A 23,450-nucleotide genomic window follows, 5' to 3' on the forward strand; every position below is an offset into this window, starting at 1 on the left:
CACCAGCGGGAAAGCTGATCTGTGGGGCTAGCGACTCTGCGGACCTGCGAACGCTCCCCATGGACACAGAACGGCGGTCTGCTCTTGTAAACACAGCAGACCGTTGTTCTGTCAGCAATCAACACAGGGCTCCTGTGTTCCTTCTATTTAGGATCACAGGTCTCTGTGTTGATTCCATAAGCCCATCCCCCCACAGTTAGAAAACACCCTCTAGGCTCACATTTAACTCTTTGATCACCACTGGGTTAACCCCTTCCCTGCCAGTGTAATTAGTACAGTGACAGTGCATATTTGTAGCACTGATTACTGTAGTAATGTCACTGGACCCCCCAAAAGTGTCAAATATGTCAGTTAGGGGTCCAATATGTCCACCGCAATGTCGCAGTCCCGCTAAAAAACGCATTACTAGTAAGAAAATAAATAAAAATGACATAAATCTTTCCCCTGGTGTGTAGACGCGATAACTTTTGCGCAAACCGATCAAAATACGCTTATTGAGATTTTGTTTAACCAAAAAAATATGTAGCAGAATAAAAATTGGCCTAAAATGATGAAAAAAATTAGATTTTTACCTTTTTTTTTTTTTTATTGGGAATGTTTTATAGCAGAATGTGAAATATATGTATTAATTTTTTCAGAATTGTCGCTCTTTTTTTGTTTATAGCGCAAAAAAAAATAAATTTGCGCAGGTGATCAAATACCACCAAATGAAAGCTCTATTTGTGGGGAAAAAAAGACATCGATTTTATTTGGGTACAGCGTTGCAAGACTGCAAAATTGTCCGTTAAAGTAACGCAGTGCTGAATCGCAAAAATGGCCTGGTCAGTGGTCATTAAGGGGACAAATCTGGGTAAAGTGCGTGATATTTTAGTGATTGGGTGTGGATCTACTGTAGCCATGAATGGGTTTATATAGAGGAGATATTACTATGGATGATTGGTGAGCACCCCACACACATGCAGACTTATTCTCCTGTCTATGATCACTCCAGAGGTGAAGACTACATGGCATCGGGTTATGATGGTCCTGGTGATTCTCCTGGTCATGATGTTCCTTCTATTGCTCCTCCTTACCGGTCTGGTTTTGCACTGTGAGTATCAGTATTAGAATTACTGTCTTTGTTCTCTTTGTCATTGATATAGAAAAAAATGAAATAGTTATTGGCTGTGAATTGCAATGAAACTACTAATGTGCTGCTATGTGTATGACTAGACTTCCACCTAGTGAACCGCTGCAACCATTAATTGGTGACTTTGTATCTCTCTATCTCCCGTCTGATCAATGTTTATAAACAATGTTACTTTGCATCTCTCTATCTCCTGTCTGATCAATGTTTATAAACAATGTTACTTTGCATCTCTCTATCTCCTGTCTGATCAATGTTTATAAACAATGTTACTTTGCATCTCTCTATCTCCTGTCTGATCAATGTTTATAAACAATGTTACTTTGTATCTCTCTATCTCCTGTCTGATCAATATTTATAAACAATGTTACTTTGTTTTTCTCTATCTCCCGTCTGATCAATGTTTATAAACAATGTTACCTTGTATCTCTCTATCTCTGAGTCTGATCAATGTTTATAAACAATGTTACTTTGTATCTCTCTATCTCCCGTCTGATCAATGTTTATAAACAATGTTACTTTGTATCTCTCTATCTCCCGTCTGATCAATGTTTATAAACAATGTTACTTTGTATCTCTCTATCTCCCGTCTGATCAATGTTTATAAACAATGTTACTTTGTATCTCTCTATCTCCCGTCTGATCAATGTTTATAAACAATGTTACTTTGTATCTCTCTATCTCTTGTCTGATCAATGTTTATAAACAATGTTACTTTGTATCTCTCTATCTCCCGTCTGATCAATGTTTACAAACAATGTTACTTTGTATCTCTCTATCTCCTGTCTGATCAATGTTTATAAACAATGTTACTTTGTATTTCTCTATCTCCCGTCTTATCAATGTTTATAAACAATGTTACTTTGTATCTCTCTATCTCCCGTCTGATCAATGTTTATAAACAATGTTACTTTGTATCTCTCTATCTCCCGTCTGATCAATGTTTATAAACAATGTTACTTTGTATCTCTCTATCTCCCGTCTGATCAATGTTTATAAACAATGTTACTTTGTATCTCTCTATCTCCCGTCTGATCAATGTTTATAAACAATGTTACTTTGTATCTCTCTATCTCCCGTCTGATCAATGTTTATAAACAATGTTACTTTGTATCTCTCTATCTCCTGTCTGATCAATGTTTATAAACAATGTTACTTTGTATCTCTCTATCTACCGTCTGATCAATGTTTACAAACAATGTTACTTTGTATCTCTCTATCTCCTGTCTGATCAATGTTTATAAACAATGTTACTTTGTATTTCTCTATCTCCCGTCTTATCAATGTTTATAAACAATGTTACTTTGTATCTCTCTATCTCCCGTCTGATCAATGTTTATAAACAATGTTACTTTGTATCTCTCTATCTCCCGTCTGATCAATGTTTATAAACAATGTTACTTTGTATCTCTCTATCTCCTGTCTGATCAACGTTTATAAACAATGTTACTTTGTATCTCTCTATCTCCTGTCTGATCAATGTTTACAAACAATGTTACTTTGTATCTCTCTATCTCCTGTCTGATCAATGTTTACAAACAATGTTACTTTGTATCTCTCTATCTCCCGTCTGATCAATATTTATAAACAATGTTACTTTGTATCTCTCTATCTCCTGTCTGATCAATGTTTATAAACAATGTTACTTTGTATCTCTATATCTCCTGTCTGATCAATGTTTATAAACAATGTTACTTTGTATCTCTCTATCTCCCGTCTGATCAATGTTTATAAACAATGTTACTTTGTATCTCTCTATCTCCTGTCTGATCAATGTTTACAAACAATGTTACTTTGTATCTCTCTATCTCCCGTCTGATCAATATTTATAAACAATGTTACTTTGTATCTCTCTATCTCCTGTCTGATCAATGTTTATAAACAATGTTACTTTGTATCTCTATATCTCCTGTCTGATCAATGTTTATAAACAATGTTACTTTGTATCTCTCTATCTCCCGTCTGATCAATGTTTATAAACAATGTTACTTTGTATCTCTCCATTTCCCGTCTGATCAATATTTATAAACAATGTTACTTTGTATCTCTCTATCCCCTGTCTGATCAATATTTATAAACAATGTTACTTTGTATCTCTCTATCTCCCGGCTGATCAATGTTTATAAACAATAATACTTTGTATCTCTCTATCTCCCGTCTGATCAATGTTTATAAACCATGTTACTTTGTATCTCTCTATCTCCCGTCTGATCAATGTTTATAAACAATGTTACTTTGTATCTCTCTATAATCTGTCTGAGCAATGTTTATAAACAATGTTACTTTGTATTTATTTTTCAACCACCATTTTGACTGTTAGTTTAGCAGTCAAGAATTGCCAGTAAGTATGGGGGAGGAGGGGATAAGCAATTGGGCTGAAGGACAAGGCATGCTACACACTCCCTGTATACTTCCATGATGTTTTTGGATGTGTGTAGGATGTCTACAACTGGGTAAAAAGTCCCTGAGTGTCATCAAATCACACATCACTGCCAGCAAGTCATGGGACCCGGTGGTGATATCTGTGGGTGAAAAGTCCTTAGCAGACACAACCAGTCAGCGAGTCTTGAAAAAATGGAAGTTGGCTTTTTAGGATCATATTATTTGATACACTGTTTCTTTTTCTTTTTCCAAAACATAATTTTGTTTCTATTCTATTCTATATATTTAAAATCCCCGGCTTCATAATGTACGTTGTGGTTTCACATTCGTGTTTAGGAAAGATCATCGGCTTTATCTGAGAATGATGGAAGTTCCTCTTTTATCAGGAAATGTGTGGCATTGTCTCTGACGTTCTAACGTTATTCTGTAACTCTCATGAAGAATGTTATAACTCAACCGCAACCAGCGCTCCTGTCTGTCTGTGTACTGGGATGTAATGGTATGGATACATACACCAGTCATATTATACACTGCCCAAAAAAATTAAAAGGGACACTTTTTATTCAGAGTATAGCATCAAGTCAATGAACCTCCTGGGATATTGATCTGGTCAGTTAAGTAGCAGAGGGGGTTGTTAATCAGTTTCAGATGCTTTGGTGTTGATGAAATTACCAACAGGTGCACTAGATTGGCAACAATGAGATGACCTCCAAAACTGGAATGGTTTTACAGGTGGAGGCCACTTACATTTTCTTCCCTACTCATCTTTTCTAACTGTTTTTCACTAGTTATGCATTTGGCTAAGGTCAGTGTCACTACTGGTAGCAGGACAGGAGGCAATACCTGGACCCTATAGAGCAGGGGTCTTCAAACTATGGCCCTTCAGTTGTTCAGGAACTACAATTCCCATCATGTCTGTGAATGTCAGAGCATTGCTGCAGAGGTTGAAGGGTCGGGGGGTCAGCCTGTCAGTGCTCAGACCATACGCCGCACACTGCATCAAATTGGTCTGCATGGCTGTCGTCCCAGAAGGAAGTCTCTTCTAAAGATGATGCACAAGAAAGCCCGCAAACAGTTTGCTGAAGACAAGCAGATTAAGGACATGGATTACTGGAACCATCTCCTGTGCTCTGATGAGACCAAGATAAACTTATTTGGTTCAGATGGTGTCAAGCGTGTGTGGTGGCCACCAGGTGAGGAGTACAAAGACAAGTGTGTCTTCCTACCGTCAGGCATGGTGGTGGGAGTGTCATGGTCTGGGGCTGCATGAGTGCTGTCGGCACTGGGAAGCTACAGTTCATTGAGGGAACCATGAATGCCAACATGTACTGTGACATACTGAAGCAGAGCATGATCCCCTCCCTTCAGAGAGAGGGCCGCAGGACAGTATTCCAACATGATAATGACCCCAACACACCTCCAAGACGACCACTGCCTTGCTAAAGAAGCTGAGGGTAAAGGTGATGGACTGGCCAAGCATGTCTCCAGACCTAAACCCTATTGAGCATCTGTGGGGCATCCTCAAACGGAAGGTGGAGGAGCGCAAGGTCTCTAACATCAACCAGCTCTGTGATGTCATCATGGAGGAGGGGAAGAGGACTCCAGTGACAACCTGTGAAGCTCTGGTGAACTCCATGCCCAAGAGGGTTAAGGCAGTGCTGGAAAATAATGGCAGCCACACAAAATATTGACACTTTGGGCCCAATTTGGACATTGTCACTTAGGGGTGTACTCACTTTTGTTGCCAGCGGTTTAGACTTTAATGGCTGTGTGTTGAGTTATTTTGAGGGGACAGCAAATTTACACTGTTATACAAGCTGTACACTCACTACTTTACATTGTAGCAAAGTCTCATTTCTTCAGTGTTGTCTATCTATCTATCTATCTATCTATCTATCTATCTATCTATCTATCTATCTATCTATCTATCTATCTATCTATCTATCTATCTATCTATCTATCTATCTATCTATCTATCTATCTATCTATCTATCTATCTATCTATCTATCTATCTATCTATCTATCTATCTATCTATCTATCTATCTATCTATCTATCCCATATCTATCTATCCCAGTGATAATATATATGAATTTATAGAACAGTGATATACTGTGTTAACTTTGATTAAAAAAAAAAAAAAATGACACTACACTATTGCAGCATTTAAATGATAAATGATATACTGGTAAGTCCTGCAAAAAAAAATGTAAATAACTATATATGGTCTACGTATAAAGTGTTCACTGTGCAGAAGTCTTAACCACTCACGGGCACCACATGCATTGTTTGCAATATAATTCGTTTTTATGAACATCAGCTCCATCTAGTGGCCATAATTCTGTACAAATATATTTTTGTTTTGCTATATATATATATATATATATATATATATATATATATATATATATATATATATATATATACTTACACTATATTACAAAAGTATTGGTACACCTGATTTTGCACGCACGTGAACTTTAATGACACCCCAGTCTTAGTCCGTAGGGTTCAATATTGAGTTGGCCCATCCTTTGCAGCTATAACATCTTCACCTCTTCTAGGAATGGTCCAACATTCCCATAGACACACTCCAAAACCTTGTGGACAGCCTTCCCAGAAGAGTTAAAGCTGTTATAGCTGCAAAGGGTGGGCCAACTCAATATCGAACCCTTTGGGATGAAATAGAGCGGAGACTGCAAGTCAGGCATTCTCTCCAACATCAGTGCCTGACCCCACAAAGGTGCTTCTGGAAGAATGGTGAAACATTCCCATAGACACACTGTGTGTGTTGAGTTGTTTTGAGTGGACAGCAAATTTACACTGTTATACAAGCTGTACACTCACTACTTTACATTGTAGCAAAGTGTCATTTCTTCAGTGTTGTCACATGAAAAGATAGAATAAAATATTTACAAAAATGTGAGGAGTGTACTTACTTTTGTGAGATACTGTGTGTATTTTTATATATATATATATATATATATATATATATATATATATATATATATATATATATATATATATACTGTATAACATGTTTGTTATTTTAGTAGAAAAAAAACAAGACTTTATAATCACTTTAAGTATTTCAGGAAACTACAGCATTATGGCCACTAGATGGGGCTGTTCGTAAAAGACATTCATATTACAAACATTACAAAAAATATTCGTGGTGCCCAGAGGAATGGTTCAGACATCCAGACAGTGAATGTTGTATGGAGAGACCTCTTTCTAAGATCTCTTGAATCAAGAAAATTATATTTTTTCCATTGTTCTTCTTTCCTCCTCAGATAAAAGCATGGCAGAGAACGTATCACATCCCAAAAATAATGGTAAGTAGCTAAGATGTATGAATTTCCATCTACTTACTTCTGTAAGACAGCAAAATTAACCACAAGACTCTGTACTGGATCCTGTTCTATTATTCTGCTTGTAAGTGATAGACATAACTGAAGGGTTAGTGGGTAAGGTATGTCAGTGGGTAAGGTAAGGGTTGGTGGGTAAGGTATGTCTTAGTGGGTAAGGTAAGGGTTGGTGGGTAAGGTATGTCAGTGGGTAAGGTAAGGGTTGGTGGGTAAGGTATGTCTTAGTGGGTAAGGTAAGGGTTGGTGGGTAAGGTATGTCAGTGGGTAAGGTAAGGGTTAGTGGGTAAGGTATGTCAGTGGGTAAGGTAAGGGTTGGTGGGTAAGGTATGTCTTAGTGGGTAAGGTAAGGGTTGGTGGGTAAGGTATGTCAGTGGGTAAGGTAAGGGTTGGTGGGTAAGGTATGTCTTAGTGGGTAAGGTAAGGGTTGGTGGGTAAGGTATGTCTTAGTGGGTAAGGTAAGGGTTGGTGGGTAAGGTATGTCTTAGTGGGTAAGGTAAGGGTTGGTGGGTAAGGTATGTCAGTGGGTAAGGTAAGGGTTGGTGGGTAAGGTATGTCTTAGTGGGTAAAGTAAGGGTTGGTGGGTAAGGCATGTCTTAGTGGGTAAGGTAAGGGTTGGTGGGTAAGGTATGTCTTAGTGGGTAAGGTAAGGGTTGGTGGGTAAGGTATGTCTTAGTGGGTAAGGTAAGGGTTGGTGGGTAAGGTATGTCAGTGGGTAAGGTAAGGGTTGGTGGGTAAGGTATGTCTTAGTGGGTAAGGTAAGGGTTGGTGGGTAAGGTATGTCTTAGTGGGTAAGGTAAGGGTTGGTGGGTAAGGTATGTCTTAGTGGGTAAAGTAAGGGTTGGTGGGTAAGGTATGTCTTAGTGGGTAAGGTAAGGGTTGGTGGGTAAGGTATGTCTTAGTGGGTAAGGTAAGGGTTGGTGGGTAAGGTATGTCTTAGTGGGTAAAGTAAGGGTTGGTGGGTAAGGTATGTCAGTGGGTAAGGTAAGGGTTGGTGGGTAAGGTATGTCTTAGTGGGTAAAGTAAGGGTTGGTGGGTAAGGTATGTCTTAGTGGGTAAGGTAAGGGTTGGTGGGTAAGGTATGTCTTAGTGGGTAAGGTAAGGGTTGGTGGGTAAGGTATGTCTTAGTGGGTAAAGTAAGGGTTGGTGGGTAAGGTATGTCAGTGGGTAAGGTAAGGGTTGGTGGGTAAGGTATGTCAGTGGGTAAAGTAAGGGTTGGTGGGTAAGGTATGTCTTGTAAGATAAGTCATTGCCTTGATAAAGCGCATAGCGCGAAACATGTAGTCATGGCAACCATATAGCTTATGGTCCACCCTGGTTCCTAGTATTTCCCTGCAAGTTGCGCCTGTCCAGCTGATGTCACCGCTACGGAACTACAGCGGAGTCCTTTCCTCCTCGCGCCGGCTGGTTTCCGGCTTTGTGCACACAATGCTCAGCAGTCCTGGGAGACTAACCTCCTTGCACCGGTGTTGCTTGCTGCCAGGTGCCCTTGTCCACTCCAGCCCAGGGGGATGTAAGCATTTTATGTACTTTGTTTTTCGGTTATCAATACCAATACCAATAAACTGTTAACCCTTCCTATACTGGATGTTCACCTGACTTCTTTATCCATTGCATCCCGGTGTGGTTCATGCGCTGCCTTCCTCATGTACTTTTGTCATTACCGATATGTTGCCCATTGCATATCGGTATTGGCCGATATGGGCCAATATTCTGCACATTCAATCAAACAACCAATGCAGAGTGACCAGTGCCCCATCAATGCAGAGTGACCAGTGCCCCCATCGAATGCATTGTGACCAGTGCCCCCAAAAATGCAGAGTGGCCAGTGCCCCCAAGAATGCAGAGTGACCAGTGCCCCATCGAATGCATTGTGACCAGTGCCCCCAAAAATGCAGAGTGGCCAGTGCCCCCAAGAATGCAGAGTGACCAGTGCCTCCATCCAATGCAGAATGACCAGTGCCCCCATCCAATGCAGAGTGACCAGTACCCCCATCAATGCAGAGTGGCAAGTGCCCCCAACAATGCAGAGTGGCCAGTGCCCCCATCCAATGCAGAGTGGCCAGTGCCCCCAACAATGCAGAGTGACCAGTGCCCCCATCCATTGCAGAGTGACCAGTACCCCCAACAATGCAGAGTGACTAGTGCCCCCATCCAATGCAGAGTGACTAGTGCCCCCATCCAATGCAGAGTGACCAGTGCCCCCATCAATGCAGAGTGACCAGTGCCCCCATCAATGCAGAGTGACCAGTGCCCCCATCCAATGCAGAGTGGCCAGTGCCCCCATCCAATGCAGAGTGGCCAGTGCCCCCATCCAATGCAGAGTGGCCAGTGCCCCCAACAATGCAGAGTGACCAGTGCCCCCATCCATTGCAGAGTGACCAGTACCCCCAACAATGCAGAGTGACTAGTGCCCCCATCCAATGCAGAGTGACTAGTGCCCCCATCCAATGCAGAGTGACCAGTGCCCCCATCAATGCAGAGTGACCAGTGCCCCCATCAATGCAGAGTGACCAGTGCCCCCATCCAATGCAGAGTGGCCAATGCCCCCATCAATGCAGAGTGACCAGTGCCCCCATCAATGCAGAGTGACCAGTGCCCCCATCCAATGCAGAGTGGCCAGTGCCCCCAACAATGCAGAGTGACCAGTGCCCCCAACAATGCAGAGTGACCAGTGCCCCCCAACAATGCAGAGTGACCAGTGCCCCCATCCAATGCAGAGTGACCAGTGCCCCCATCCAATGCAGAGTGACCAGTGCATGGGGATTGGAGCGCCGCCTGATTACACAAAGAGCAGGGTTCTTCTGCTTACCCGGCGCGGGCGCTCTCATACGAAGTCCCGCCTCCTGTACCGGCCCCTATGATAGACGTCACCAGTGTGCTGTCTATAGGTAGGAGCCGATCCTGGAGACGGGACTTCGTATGACAGTGCCCGCGCCGGGTAAGCAGAAGAACCCTGCTCTTTGTGTAATCAGGCGGCACTCTAATCCCCATCCCCCCCTTCCCCTCCAGAGGCAGCCCTACCCTAAGAAAATATTGGTCATATCAGCCTAGTTTGTGGCCGATACTGATACTTTAAAAAAAGTGAATATCGGCCGCCACTTATGGGCCAAACCGATAATCGGTCGATCACGATTTTATTCTCCAGGGCAGTGAGTGCATGAGCATCATGGGAAATGCAGTTCTAAAACATCTGGGGTGCCAAGGTTCACCATCACTGCTCTAGGGTCTCTGCTAAAAATATATATATAATGTTTGGGGGTTCTAAGTACTTTTCTAGCAAAAAATACAGATTTTTACTTGTAAACAACTAATGTAAAAAAAAAAAGGCCCGGTCCTTAAAGGAGAAGTACAGGGAAAGCTTATTTGGTTGTACGTCTCCTGTGGATCAGGTGTGTAGTTCATTCTGCCTTCCTGTGACCCGTTTTCAGCAGACAGCGGGTTGAAGTCCACTGTCGGCTGATGTCACAGAGCCGGACCAGGCTGGGGCAAGATTGCAACAATAAAGCTGGGATCTGGCCAAATGCTTGGACTGGAAACAATCCACTGAGACCCTGAGCCGGCCGCTCCCACCCCTCTACTGCCCAGTGCTCCAGTGAGCACGGGGGTTGCAGAGCAGAGAGCGGTGACTGACCAGCTTTCTGCTCATGGAGCTCTGAGAACCGAGCAATCAGCAGTCTTTGATCGCACGGTTCTCAGTCTTGGAGCTGGCGGGGGACAGATGCTGCATCCACCTAGACACGTATGATTTTTGAAAAAAAAAAAAAAAAAGCCCAAATTAAGTGGGTAGTCTTGATCAGAAGCCCATGTGACAACTTGGGACGACAATTGGAAGACAGGGCTCGAGCATTCTATTGAAGGATGCCTATTTAAATATATTAAAATGGCTTTGGAAATGAGATTAACCGATTGCCGACCGCCGCAAGTACATATACTGCGGTGGTCAGCCCCGGCCAGGCAAAGTGACGTACTGGTACATCACTAGCATGTCACTTCCTTGTGAGCCAATAGCGGGCGAGCGCGCGCCCGCGGAGGCGCACGCCTGCCCTGGCTCGTTCCCTGGGAAGTCCGTGCGTGTGACCGGCGGACCCGATGTCCGCTGTGAAGGGAGAAAGGCAGGCGGTTGATGTAAACAAGCCGCCTGTCATTCTCCTCTGTGTAGGAATGGTGATCATACGGTTCTACTATGTAGGACCATTGATCACTGTTCCTACACCAGTAGCCATGTCCAATCACAGTTAGAAACACGCCCCTAGGGACACACTTAACCCCTCCTTCCCCAATAAAGTTAACCCCTTCCCTGCCAGTGTCATTTTGCAGTAACAGTGCATATGTATAGCACTGATTACTGTAGTAATGTCACTGGTAACCCCAAAAATGTCAAAAATGTCAGTCAAGGGTCCGATCTGTCCGCCGCAATGTCACTGTACCGCAAAAAAAATCGCAGATCGCCACCATTACGCATTAAAAAAAAAACACCAAAAATGACAGAAATCTTTCCCTTAGTTAGTAAACGCAATAACTTTTGCGCAAACCAATAAAAATACGCTTTTTGCGATTTTCTTTTACCAAACATATGTAGCAGAAAACAAATTGGCCAAAAATGTTAAAAAATTTAGATTTTTACATTTTTTTGGGGGGAATTTCATATAAAAAAAATGTGAAAAATATTGTTATTTTTGCAAAATTTACGCTCTTTTTTTGTTTATAGAGCAAAAAGTAAAAATCGCACAGGTGATCAAATACCACCAAAAGAAAGCTCTGTTTGTGGGAAAAAAAGGACGTCAAATTCGTTTAGGTACAGCGTTGCACGACCGCGCAATTGTCTGTTAAAGTCACGCAGTGCCGAATCGCAAAAAAAACCCTGGTCGGAATGGGGGTAAAATCTTCCGGGGCTTAAGTGGTTAAAGCATCTGTCAAAAAAAAAAATACCCATGCTTCTGTAAAATGAAGAAATGTTCTTGTGTCATTGGGGGAGTAGAACCTGGTGTTGGGATGCAATTGATTTCTACTGCTTTACTATAATTCCATATAAAAATGTTACCTACAAGAGTTACTACAGCTGAGATGGTTCAACATGAGACTCAATTTCTTCTCTTTTAGGCTCTTCCAATGTGATGTGTGGTGTGGACTGGACATGTTATGAGTCCAGCTGCTACTACTTTTCCTTAAATCTGAAGACATGGATGGCGGCCCAGAAAGATTGTGAGGACATGGGAGCCCACCTGTTGGTCATTAATTCCAAGGAGGAGATGGTGAGAGAACCAATGATGGGGAATAGTTGTATCTTTGAACTTATTTTGAACTTCAGCCAGAACAGAACAACAGCCCATGCTTGTCACGGTGGGATGGCTTCTTGGTAGATATGGAAAAGGGAGGTGTGACCAAGCTACAGGGGGCGGGTCGTCACAAAACTGCCATTTTGCCCCAGGAATCTATAATACACTATGGTCTCCCAAAATCATGGAAGTTTGCCAAATGTGCCCAAATGTCATGTAACTAGTCGAGGCAGAGTTGATGAGGACTTTCCATACACCTGTTGTCCTGTTTTACCTGGGGATGATGAAGGGGAATACCAAGAAGAGGGAAAAGTCCTAGAAGTCGCACATCTCTGTAAAACCCCATAAGAAGGTGTGTGACAGCCTTATGCTGGCCATACACGCACAGAATTTCGGCCGAAAATGGTCGTTTTAGGAAAGATCGTTCGAAAATCGGGCCGTTAGTGAACACAAGTTTACCCGACGATTTTGATTGTGTGCCCGGCTAATGTCGATGGATCCATAGCGAAAACTTTTATCGTTTCTACAAAAGTTGTTAAGTGTATGGTAAAATTGAAATTAAAATAATATTCTGACTAGTATTGTACATGTTATCGAATGATCATTATGATCATGAAAACGATTATGTAAAAGAGTTTATTCTGTAAGTTAGTGGCCAATTCGCTTTCGACTGACGAATAATCGTTCAGTCTGCAAATGGCCGAAATTCTGTGTGTGTATGGCCAGCATAAGTCCTACAAAATTCAGGGTCATTGCTGAGTGGTCATCAGCTCCTACTGCTTGTGACCTGATCCGGCGTGCATCCATATCCCACCTTGTTGACTCTGCTTGTTCCTTGACCTCTGTTGCTGACCCTGGCTTGTGACCTGACCTTGCTTCCTGCCTGCTGTTTTGGTACCTTCTTGCTTGGTTGATACTGACCTTTGCCTGACTCTAATTCCACTCCTGGTTCCTGACCCTGTACGCCTGCTGCCTAATTGTTGCCGACTCCTGCCCATCTGGCCATGCTCCTGCATTTGTCTGCTGCCAGTTTGCTTGCTGAACTGTCTTCAGCTCTGCTATCAGATCCTCTGAACTGGGTCTCCTGTCACTCTGTGCCACTTTATACCCTGTGACCCAGACTAAATTTACAGGTGCCCGGGCTCCAACCAGGCCATTTCCCCAGCACTTTTACTCCACCCACTGAGCTTAGTCATGACTAAGCTCTGTGGGTGGAGCGAAATGCATTGGGGGCGTGGCCTGGTTGGAGCCCGGGCTGAATCTGTGATATACTTTCTTAGGAGGTTCTGCAGAGATGTGCGACTTCCAGGTCTTTCCCTTTTTCCATTAGATATCTAGAGCTGTGAGGAGCCCTGCCCTTATCTGCACTCCAAGTGGTTCCTGCATAAGAGGACCTGGTGGAGCCTTGAGTGGCACTTGCAAATTTAGTCTGGGTCACAGGGTATAAAGTGGCACAGAGTGACAGGAGACCCAGTTCAGAAGATCTGATAGCAGAGCTGAAGACAGTTTAGCAAGCAAACTGGCAGCAGACAAATGCAGGAGCATGGCCAGATGGGCAGGAGTCGGCAACAATTAGGCAGCAGGAGTACAGGGTCAGGAACCAGGAGTGGAATTAGAGTCAGGCAGTGCTTTAAGTGGGCCGGTATACACTGGTACTCAGTACCGCCACTTCCAAATATGGCTCTTGAGCATACCGCCACCTCTCCGTGTGCCTTAGCGTACCAGTACGCTCATTTTGGACATCTGCACCCTCAATTGCCACCCCCCCAAGAATATTTCCCACTCCAGAGCCAGACCAGTCACCACCAGTGAGTCCCCCTACTCCGGAGTCCCAGCCCAGGCCAAGGGGGGGGGGGGGGGTGCTCTGTGGGGACCCTGATGTGGGGTGGGGGGGGCGACAAAATTTATAGGCTATAATAGAGTACCGGCACCTCTTTTGGGCCACTTAAAGCACTGGATTCAGGCATAGGTCATTAGACTTGGCCATTCTATGGATATGTTTATTTGTGAACCATTCCATTGTAGATTTTGCTTTATGTTTTGGATCATTGTCTTGTTGGAAGACAAATCTCCGTCCCAGTCTCAGGTCTTTTGCAGACTCCATCAGGTTTTCTTCTGGTCCTGTATTTGGCTCCATCCATCTTCCGATCAATTTTAACCATCTTCTCTGTCCCTGCTGAAGAAAAGCAGGCCAAAACCATGATGCTGCCACCACCATGTTTGACAGTGGGGATGGTGTGTTCAGGGTGATGAGCTGTGTTGCTTTTACGCCAAACATAACGTTTTGCATTGTTGCCAAAAAGTTTGATTTTGGTTTCATCTGACCAGAGCACCTTCTTCCACATGTTTGGTGTGTCTCCCAGGTGGCTTGTGGCAAAAGTTAAACGACACTTTTTATGGATATCTTTAAGAAATGGCTTTCTTAAAGGCCAGATTTGTGCAGTATACGACTGATTGTTGTCCTATGGACAGAGTCTCCCACCTCAGCTGTAGATCTCTGCAGTTCATCCAGAATGATCATCATGGGCCTCTTGGCTGCATCTCTGATCAGTCTTCTCCTTGTATGAGCTGAAAGTTTAGAGGGGCAGCCAGGTCTTCGTAGATTTGCAGTGGTCTGATACTCCTTCCATTTCAATATTATCGCTTGCACAGTGCTCCTTGGGATGTTTAAAGCTTGGGAAATCTTTTTGTATCCAAATCCGGCTTTAAACTTCTCCACAACAGTATCTCGGACCTGCCTGGTGTGTTCCATGTTATTCATGATGCTCTCTGCGCTGACCTCTGAGACTATCACAGTGCAGGTGCATTTATACGGAGACTTGATTACACACAGGTGGATTCTATTTATCATCATTAGTCATTTAGGTCAACATTGGATCATTCAGAGATCCTCACTGAACTACTGGAGAGAGTTTGCTGCACTGAAAGTAAAGGGGCTGAATAATTTTGCACGCCCAATTTTTCAGTTTTTTATTTGTTAACAAAGTTTGAAATAATCAATAAATTTCGTTCCACTTCATGATTGTGTCCCACTTGTTTTTGATTCTTCACAAAAAATTACAGTTTTATATCTGTATGTTTGAAGCCTGAAATGTGGCAAAAGGTCGAAAAGTTCAAGGGGGCCGAATACTTTCGCAAGGCTGCTTTTCTGATCAGTCTTCTCCTTGTATGAGCTGAAAGTTTAGAGGCCGGGAAGGTGCTCTGTGGGGACCCTGATGTGGGGTGGGGGGGGGGCGACAAAATTTATAGGCTGTAATAGAGTAGCGGCACCTCTTTTGGGCCACTTAAAGCACTGGAGTCAGGCAAAGGTCGGTATCAACCAAGCAAGGAGGTACTGAAACAGCAGGCAGGAAGCAAGGTCAGGTCACAAGCCAGGGTCAGCAACAGAGGTCCAGAAACAAGCAGAGTCAACAAGGTCAGGACATGGATGCACGCCGGATCAGTTCACAAGCAGTAGGAGCTGATGACCACCTAGCAATGATCCTGAATTTTGTAGGGCTTTAAATAGGCAACTAGGTGCCAAAGTCCATCAAGCATGTACACTCATGCTCATGAGCACACGCAGCATAGTAATGCTCCCATGCGCACATGCTTGTGCAGATGCACACATGATCCTAATTCTGTCCTGTGGACTGTTCTGCGAGCATGTTCTATTCTTTGAGCATGGGCTTGAGCACGGTTTTCCTGACACCAAATTAGGTACATGCGTTAGGTACATGGGTGAAACCAGATCACTAGATTTGGGGCATTAGTCTATACTCATGCAGCACGCCTAGGGGGGAGTCATACACTACCATAGTCTTGGGAGAGGACTGTATTTGATTTAGGTTTTTGGGGGTTTTTAATACTCATTGAAGTTTTTTTTTTTATAAAGGTGTCCTTGTGTTTGTGTACATATAAGCGTATAGTAAGCATATTAGAGTGTAAGCAAGTTAGGACCAAAGCCTGATGTGATTTGTTCAACCTATTCTGAAAAGAGATGTCTAAAAAATACTTGTACTGCAGAAGCTTTACCCAGAAACGCACAATCAACATTTCTAATGTTCCCTATGAGATTGCAAATCTTTACTTGAGTTTGGGTTTATATTGATGTCTCACATGAGTATTTTTTTGTGTTTTAAAGATTTTAATAGAGAAGTTTTCCTATGGCATGCTCGTATGGATCGGTCTTACTGACAAGGACAGAACCTGGAAATGGGTCGATGGGACTCCCTATGCCTCAAATGAAAAGTAAGATCATGAACTTTAAATGAAGTCTAATTTGATGAGGCTAGGTGTAACCAAAGAGCTGCGTCTTTAGATAACCAACGGTATATATGTACTGTACATATACTATATTTTTATATATCTATATTATATATATATATATATATATATATATTTATTTATTAGGGATAAACCGATCATCGGCAAGGCCGATATATCGGAGGCCGATATGCACTTTCCTCGATATATCGGTATCGGCCCCGGCCTGGCTGATATTGCCGATATTTTTGTGATGTCATTCTGCCTTCTTAGGCCACCTCCATCGCCTTGGACAGCCTCGTCTGGAGTCGGGACTAGTCTCACGGGAGTGTATTACAGCCATACACCCACCCACAGCAGCCCGGTGCCAGCCACCTACATCCACAGGCCCTGTACCAGCCAGCCACAGGCACTGTACCAGCGAGCCAGCCAGCCACCCACAGGCTCTGTACCTGCCAGCCACAGGCACTGTACCAGCCAGCCAGCCAACCACAGGCCCTGTACCAGCCAGCCACCCACAGCCCCTGTGCCAGCCAGCCACCCACCACAGGGTGCCAGACAGCCAGCCACCCAACGCCAGGGTGCCAGACAGCCATCCACCCACAGGCCCTGTCCTAGCTACCCACAGGCCCTGTACCAGCCCGCCACCCACAGCCCCTGTGCCAGCCACTCACCTACCACAGGGTGCCAGCCAGCCACCCACAACAGGGCGCAAGCCAGCCAGCCATCCATCACAGGGTGCAAGCCAGCCAGCCATCCACCACAGGGTGCAAGCCAGCCATCCACCACAGGGTGCCAGCCCCCCACGACAGGGTACCAGCAAGCCAGCCACCCACCACAGGGTGCCAGACAGCCAGCCACTCACCACAGGGTGCCAGCAAGCCAGCCGTTAAACATCAAACAAAAATGTTACATGTTCTGTACCAGATTTGGGTCAAAAATTGTCTTTATTTTTCAAAACTTTAAGTGTACAAAATATCTGCCCATATTGGCCGATGCCGATACGTTGTGACCAAAATATCAGTATCGGTATCGGCCCTGAAAAAAACATATTGGTCTACTAGGGGGCCCCTGACAGCCAACCTGACAGCCTCCCAAAATAAACACAATGGATTTAGGAAAACTTTGCATTTCATTTTGAAATCAAAGTCCCAGAGTCTGGAGGAGAAGTGGAGAGGCACAGAATCCAAGTTGCATGAGGTCCGGTGTGAGGTTTCCACAGTCAGTGATGATTTGGGGAGCCATGTCATCTGCTGGTTTTGGTCCACTGTGTTTTATCAAGTCCAAAGTCAGCGCAGCCCTCTAGCAGGAAATTCTAGAGCACTTCATGGTTCCCTCTGCTGACCAGCTTCATGGAGATGCTGATTTCATTTTCCAGCAGGACTTGGATCCTGCCCTCACTGCCAAAACTACCAATACCTGGTCACATGATCATGGTATCACTGTGCTTGATTGGCCAGCAAACTCACCTGACCTGAAACCCCATAGAGAATCTGTTTTTTTTAATTGGAATACTAAAATAAATTAATATTTTATATTAATTATTATATTAATATATTTTGATGATATTCTAATTTTATGAGATGCACCTGTATATGAACGGGGATGGGACCTTTAGGGTTCCAAACTGTCTTGGGTGGGTAGAACCTTCAATCCTGTGTCCAGGCTTTTAATGCTGTCAGGTTAGAAGCCATACTGCTTCTGCCACCATTTCCTAACAGCATTGTCAACTTTTTCACTGGATGTGTAGTGATGTCCAGGGCATTATTCTTTTAATTGGGGAAAAAGTTGGAGTTGGCAGGGTGCCAAGTGTGGACTACCATCTATTTATGAGGTACTGACAATTCTTGGACTCTGGGCAACTCACAAAGACCTGAACAAACATATCGTAAATACTTTGGACATGTGTGTACCTGAAAACTCCAAAGCGCCATCGTTGTGCTTACTGGAAAATCCCAGCTGTCATCTTGATAGCCCGGATTTCATTGCAATCACTAAAGCAGATCTTTTTTGCTTCTGTGGTAATACCTGCCTTCCTATGTAGCTACCATGGCAAAGGCAAAGAATAAATACTATAGGCCATATGTGTCAAACAAAAGACCCATGGGCCACATCCAGCCGCCTAGGCTGTGGCAGGTGGTGCTCAATATTTTGGTAGGGCGGCAAACCAACACCCCCATGGGAGATGGATGGTAAGGCGGCGATCAGAGGCATCCTTGCCTTAGGAGAGATGGTAGGGCTTCTGCTCCTTGCTCCAGGGCCGTTGCTTCTCCTCTCAGCCGAACAGGAAGTGGCTCCTAAGACCCGATTGGCTGGGAGTCTTAAGACTCCCTGGCCAATCAGATCTAAGGACTGGCCTCCTGATTGTCCAGGAGGAGAATCAATTAGACAATGGGAATATTAATTTGCTATTGTCACACAGGTGGGTGGGCTCATAACGCAGTGCTTCCAGGCCGTGGTTGCCGCTTACATGCCTCTGTGCGGCCTGATCATAAACCGGCTACGGAGCGGGTGGCCCCGTCGCACCGGGCAAATGCCTGGTCTGCCCTATGGCCAGTCTGGGCCTGCCCCCAGGCCATTTTATGTAAACCCTTGCACCTCTCCTGCAGCACCCTCCTTATCTCTGCCTTTAAACCTTGTCTCGGCAGTCGGCAGCAGAGAGGAAGATAGAATTCCTCCTCCAGATCCACGCTCCTCTGTGTATTGAAGATAGGTTTGCCAGGTTTTTTTTTAGTATACACTATAGGATAGTAATTGACCTGGGACACTTTTGACCACTTCAAAGAGTATAGTAATGCAGCGCACATATTACCCCCTCACCCTCCTTTCAGGCCTGTTCTGAGCCACATTCTTATCTGAATAATGTGTCTAGGTTTCAGGTGTAGTGATGGACCAAACACCCCCCTGTTCGGTTTGCACCAAAACATCTCAAACAGGGAAAAAGTTCTAGTGAACATGCAAACTCTATTAAAGTCTATGGGAAACAAGCATGAAAAATCAAAAGTTCTCATTTTAAAGGCTTATATGCAAGTTATTGCCATAAAAAGTGTATGGGGACCCGGGTACTGCCCTGTGGGACATGTATCAATGCAAAAAAAATGTATTTAAAACAATCATTTTTACAGGAGCAGTGATTTTAATAGTGCATAAATTGAAACCATAAAAGTGAAAAATTCCTTTAAATATTGTGCCGGGGGGGTCCCCTTAATATGCCTGTAAAGTGGCGCATCTGTACGATGTATGGAGCCTGCTGCAGCAATACTGACATTTCTAAAGGAAAAAATGTAATTTAAACCCCTTCAAGTCCCTTCGGGTCTGGTATGGATTTTAGAAAAAAAACGGCGTGCCCCCCCTCCCCCCCTGAAAATCCATACCAGACCATTATTTGAGCATGCAGCCTGCATGCAGGAAAGGTGGGAAAGAGCGAGCGCACCCCCCCCCCCAAACCATACCAGGCCACTTGCCCTCAACATGGGGAGGGTGCTATGGGGTGCCCCCAAAGCACCCTGTCCCCATGTTGATGGGGACAAGGGCCTCTTCCCAACAACCCTGGGCTGTGGTTGTGGAGGTCTGCGGGTGAGGGGCTTATCAGAATTTAACAAGGAGGCTCCCAGATACCAGCCTCCCCCCCACGTGAATGGGTATCGGGTACATTGTACCCCTACCCATTCACCAAAAAAGTGTGCAACAAAAATAAACACAAAATACAGTTTTTGACAAGTCCTTTATTAAAAAATAAATAAATAAATATTGTCCCCGATGTAATCCATCGTCAATCACGACGCTCGCCGCACCCGAAAAATAGAAAAAATCCAAAAACTCTTTGCCTCTTCTGAGGCGTCCCGCCAAATGACGCTCTTGAGCTTTGACAGCTGTTTTATAGGCAAGGGGCGGGGCCACCTGGTTACATCACCCGGTGGCAAAACCCCGCCTGACCTCATGTGACGCATTTGACGTCAGAAGGGGGCAGTGCCACCGGGTGATGTAACCGGGTGGCCCCACCCCTGTGATTGGCCAAAGCATACAGGTCAGGTGCATGCTTTGGCCAATCACAAGCACTTAATGCACTGCAATCGTGCAGTGCATTATGGGGCACTCATCAGCAGACAAACTTGCCGCCGAGAGCCTCCGGTGCTCGTGTGTTCGACTCGAACATCCAGCCCAACCCTATTCAGGTAGACTGAAACCTTGGCACATGATTCACAACCAGGGATGAATCCCGAGCAGGTGACCACTCTAATTGGAGACTGCTCAGACATGCTCTGTCTGAGAAGTCTCCAAAAAAGTTTCTTGTGGATAATATCATGATCCCACCCTTCTTTTAAACTTTAAACATCTGGTATAGAAGGGTGATTGGGCTCTGTACCAGTCTGCACCTTGCCTTCACAGCTTAAGTCTTAAGTAATTACTAATACCAGTAATAATCAAATGCAGAGGCAATTATTTTATATGATAAAGTGTTGATACAGACATAACCGGCCCCTTGAGGGCAACTATAACGCAGATGCAGCCTGTGATAAAAATTAAGTTTGGCACCCCTGCTATAGAGTGTCATCTAAGTGACATGTTCTCAGTCTGCCTGGGCTGCTGATATCACATTTTAGATGGTGGCAACCAACAACACGTTCCAGGCTTTTGGATGTCTACACAAGGGAGGTTTTTAAGGTAAATAACCCCTTATGGGAAGGCTGCTGTTGAAATAATGATCTGGTGACGGGTCTTTGAGGAGGAAAGGAATTCCTTCAAGTAAAGCACCGCATGTTTACAGAATGCTTTTATGCGGCAGTATGGCTTCACATGTATTTTGCATATATGTGCAGTGCAGACTCTAGTCTGGTCCCGCTGTTTAACCCAGATTTTGCTTATTTTAGTGAAAAGCAGCCAAACACAAGCTATTTCCATCCAAGTGCACCTAGTTTAACTCTGTCTTTCACACAGTGAGTAGGCAGATAGTGCCTTGACTGCTGGGAGCATAGGCCCAGAAACAAAGTTAACGTGGTAACAAACACCCCCTTGCCCCCTCCCCATATAAAAACCACGCTTACCACGATTAAGTTGGAAAGGGCAAGGCCACAGCTTTTATTTCGTCTCTAATACCAAACCAGTACACGTCTAGACCAGTGCCAGTCACAGTTGTACTGTGAGCACTCTTAGTCATTAACTTAACTTCTAAAAAGGGGTAAGGGGGAAGGGTCTGTCCTTACCATCAGTGCCTGACAGACAGCCTACCCCAGATTTACATACAAGGGCATAACCAATAACCGGAACTTTAGCTGCTGGCAAGGTCAAAAACAGCCATGAAAGCTGTGACAGACCGACCGTAAAACAGGGAGGGGGGGGGGTGGTCAGCTCTTCGATTCTTCTTAAAAGACCCAGAATTCCTTGGGAAGGTCCTCTTAACTGAGCTCAGGTCCAGCCCCATACCCAAGGCTCCATCCAGTCCTTTTGTCCCATGTACCCTCCTGCTTGATCCCAACTCCTGGCCATGCCCCCATCAGTCAAGGCTCTCTTTCCCTACAGGGATCAAGAGGCCTTCATTTTGTGGTTTTTATTATTTGAAGACCTGGGATGGGGGTCTAGATGAGCCTTGGGATACCCAGAACTAACAAACCTGCCTGAGGACACTATATAGTAAACTGTAACTGAGACACAAGAGTTTTCTATATAGGAACTTGAAAACAATTCAGCGCAGAAGGCTCCCACCATGGAAACAATCCTGGCTAGCAGGTCTGGAACAGTTTTTCCAAAGAAAAAAAGAAAATACGATGGCAACAGTCTTTCTCTCAGGATCTTTTTCAGGCCTACTCACTGTGTCACTGGCTATCTAGATGGGAGTCCAGTTTCAGCTGACACTGCACTCCCAACTAAAATCCTCACTGGATATTGCCCCAGCTGTTCCTGTGACTTGTGGGTGATTCTTCAGCTCCCTTCTGAGCTGGAATTATCCCGAACTCGCAGCTTTAAAGGCCCTGTAAGGTTTAACAGCACTTCCAGGCTGGGCCTTTCCAACAGGCTATTCCATGCTCCAGACATTGGCCCCCTGCTGGTCACTCCCCAGAACAGGGATTGGCTGCATTTAGGATCAGCCCAGGCTCCACCTGCTCTACCTTCTATTTTCCAGTACTTTCTGGAAATACAGAGGAGATAGCACCAAGAACAGACCAAATAACTCAATGTACCTACAACATACCTACCTATGAGCACCTAATTAGGAGGGTGAAAAAAAACAGGGGGGGGGGGGGTGTTGAGACTTTCTTATACATACAAACCAACATAAACTTCTTTAAAAATTAATTATTTATTAAAAAATTTTAGAAAAACATATCCATGTAAAACAATGTACAATCTTGACATATTTCTTGTTTTCCTTAAAGTGATACTAAAGTCTTGTTTTTTTGCCTAAAAATAACAAACATGTCATACTTACCTGAAAAGGAAACAGTGCAGCACTGATAAATACTCCAATCTTATATAGTCCATATGTGTAAAGTCCAATACGTATGTCACAATATAGGAGAGATGAAGAGGAAGACAGGAAGGCCCTTAGAAGTCACAAATCGGTGCAAAATTCACATGAAAAGTCCACAGGGTGACTGACCATCCAAAACGGTGCGATACACAACACAGAGATCCTCCACCAGGCTCATCTATATGCTCACCAGATTTGCCAGGGAGCCAAGCCTTGAATCAAACTCCTGTGGGCAAAGGGAATACCACCTTACAGGTATCGGGACATCCTTATCTTCCGAGTAGATGCACTAAATAGATTGCTTATCACATGGAGCCAGATAGATATTTCATAGTGTAGTATGATTTATTCAGGTATATAGTAAAAACATGTACACATTCATAAATAAAATCAAGAGCTAAAACTCACATCAGAAAGACCGTCGCTCCTCAGCACGGATGCGGCAGACGGACGCCAGTGTGTAGGCCCAGTCCTGGACATGTTTTCAACAGGAGTATGCCTATCACTGGCATTGTAAACTTACTTGTATTAAATAGTGGAAAGACCAGATGTTGGTAATTGCGGGACTGGAAGTAGTCACGGCG

The 23,450-nt window shown here is 44.1% G+C and overlaps 1 protein-coding gene across 1 annotated transcript in view; it reads left to right on the plus strand.

Annotated features, from left to right (window-relative positions):
• Window positions 1-1,020: 1,020 nt before the first annotated feature.
• The window catches only part of LOC309553987 (asialoglycoprotein receptor 2-like), a gene marked incomplete at both ends in the record, with an annotated part of 32,656 nt that continues 10,226 nt past the window's right edge, over window positions 1,021-23,450 (plus strand). Inside the window, 4 exons of the mRNA XM_082255507.1 lie at window positions 1,021-1,090; window positions 6,802-6,843; window positions 11,977-12,128; window positions 16,276-16,382. Of these exons, the coding sequence (XP_082111633.1) occupies window positions 1,021-1,090; window positions 6,802-6,843; window positions 11,977-12,128; window positions 16,276-16,382 (371 nt within the window). The remainder of the gene's footprint in view (window positions 1,091-6,801; window positions 6,844-11,976; window positions 12,129-16,275; window positions 16,383-23,450) is intronic.

The sequence above is a fragment of the Pelophylax lessonae genome (assembly GCF_965119305.1).
Source record: "Pelophylax lessonae genome assembly, chromosome: 4".
NCBI classification, from domain to species: Eukaryota; Metazoa; Chordata; class Amphibia; order Anura; family Ranidae; genus Pelophylax; species Pelophylax lessonae.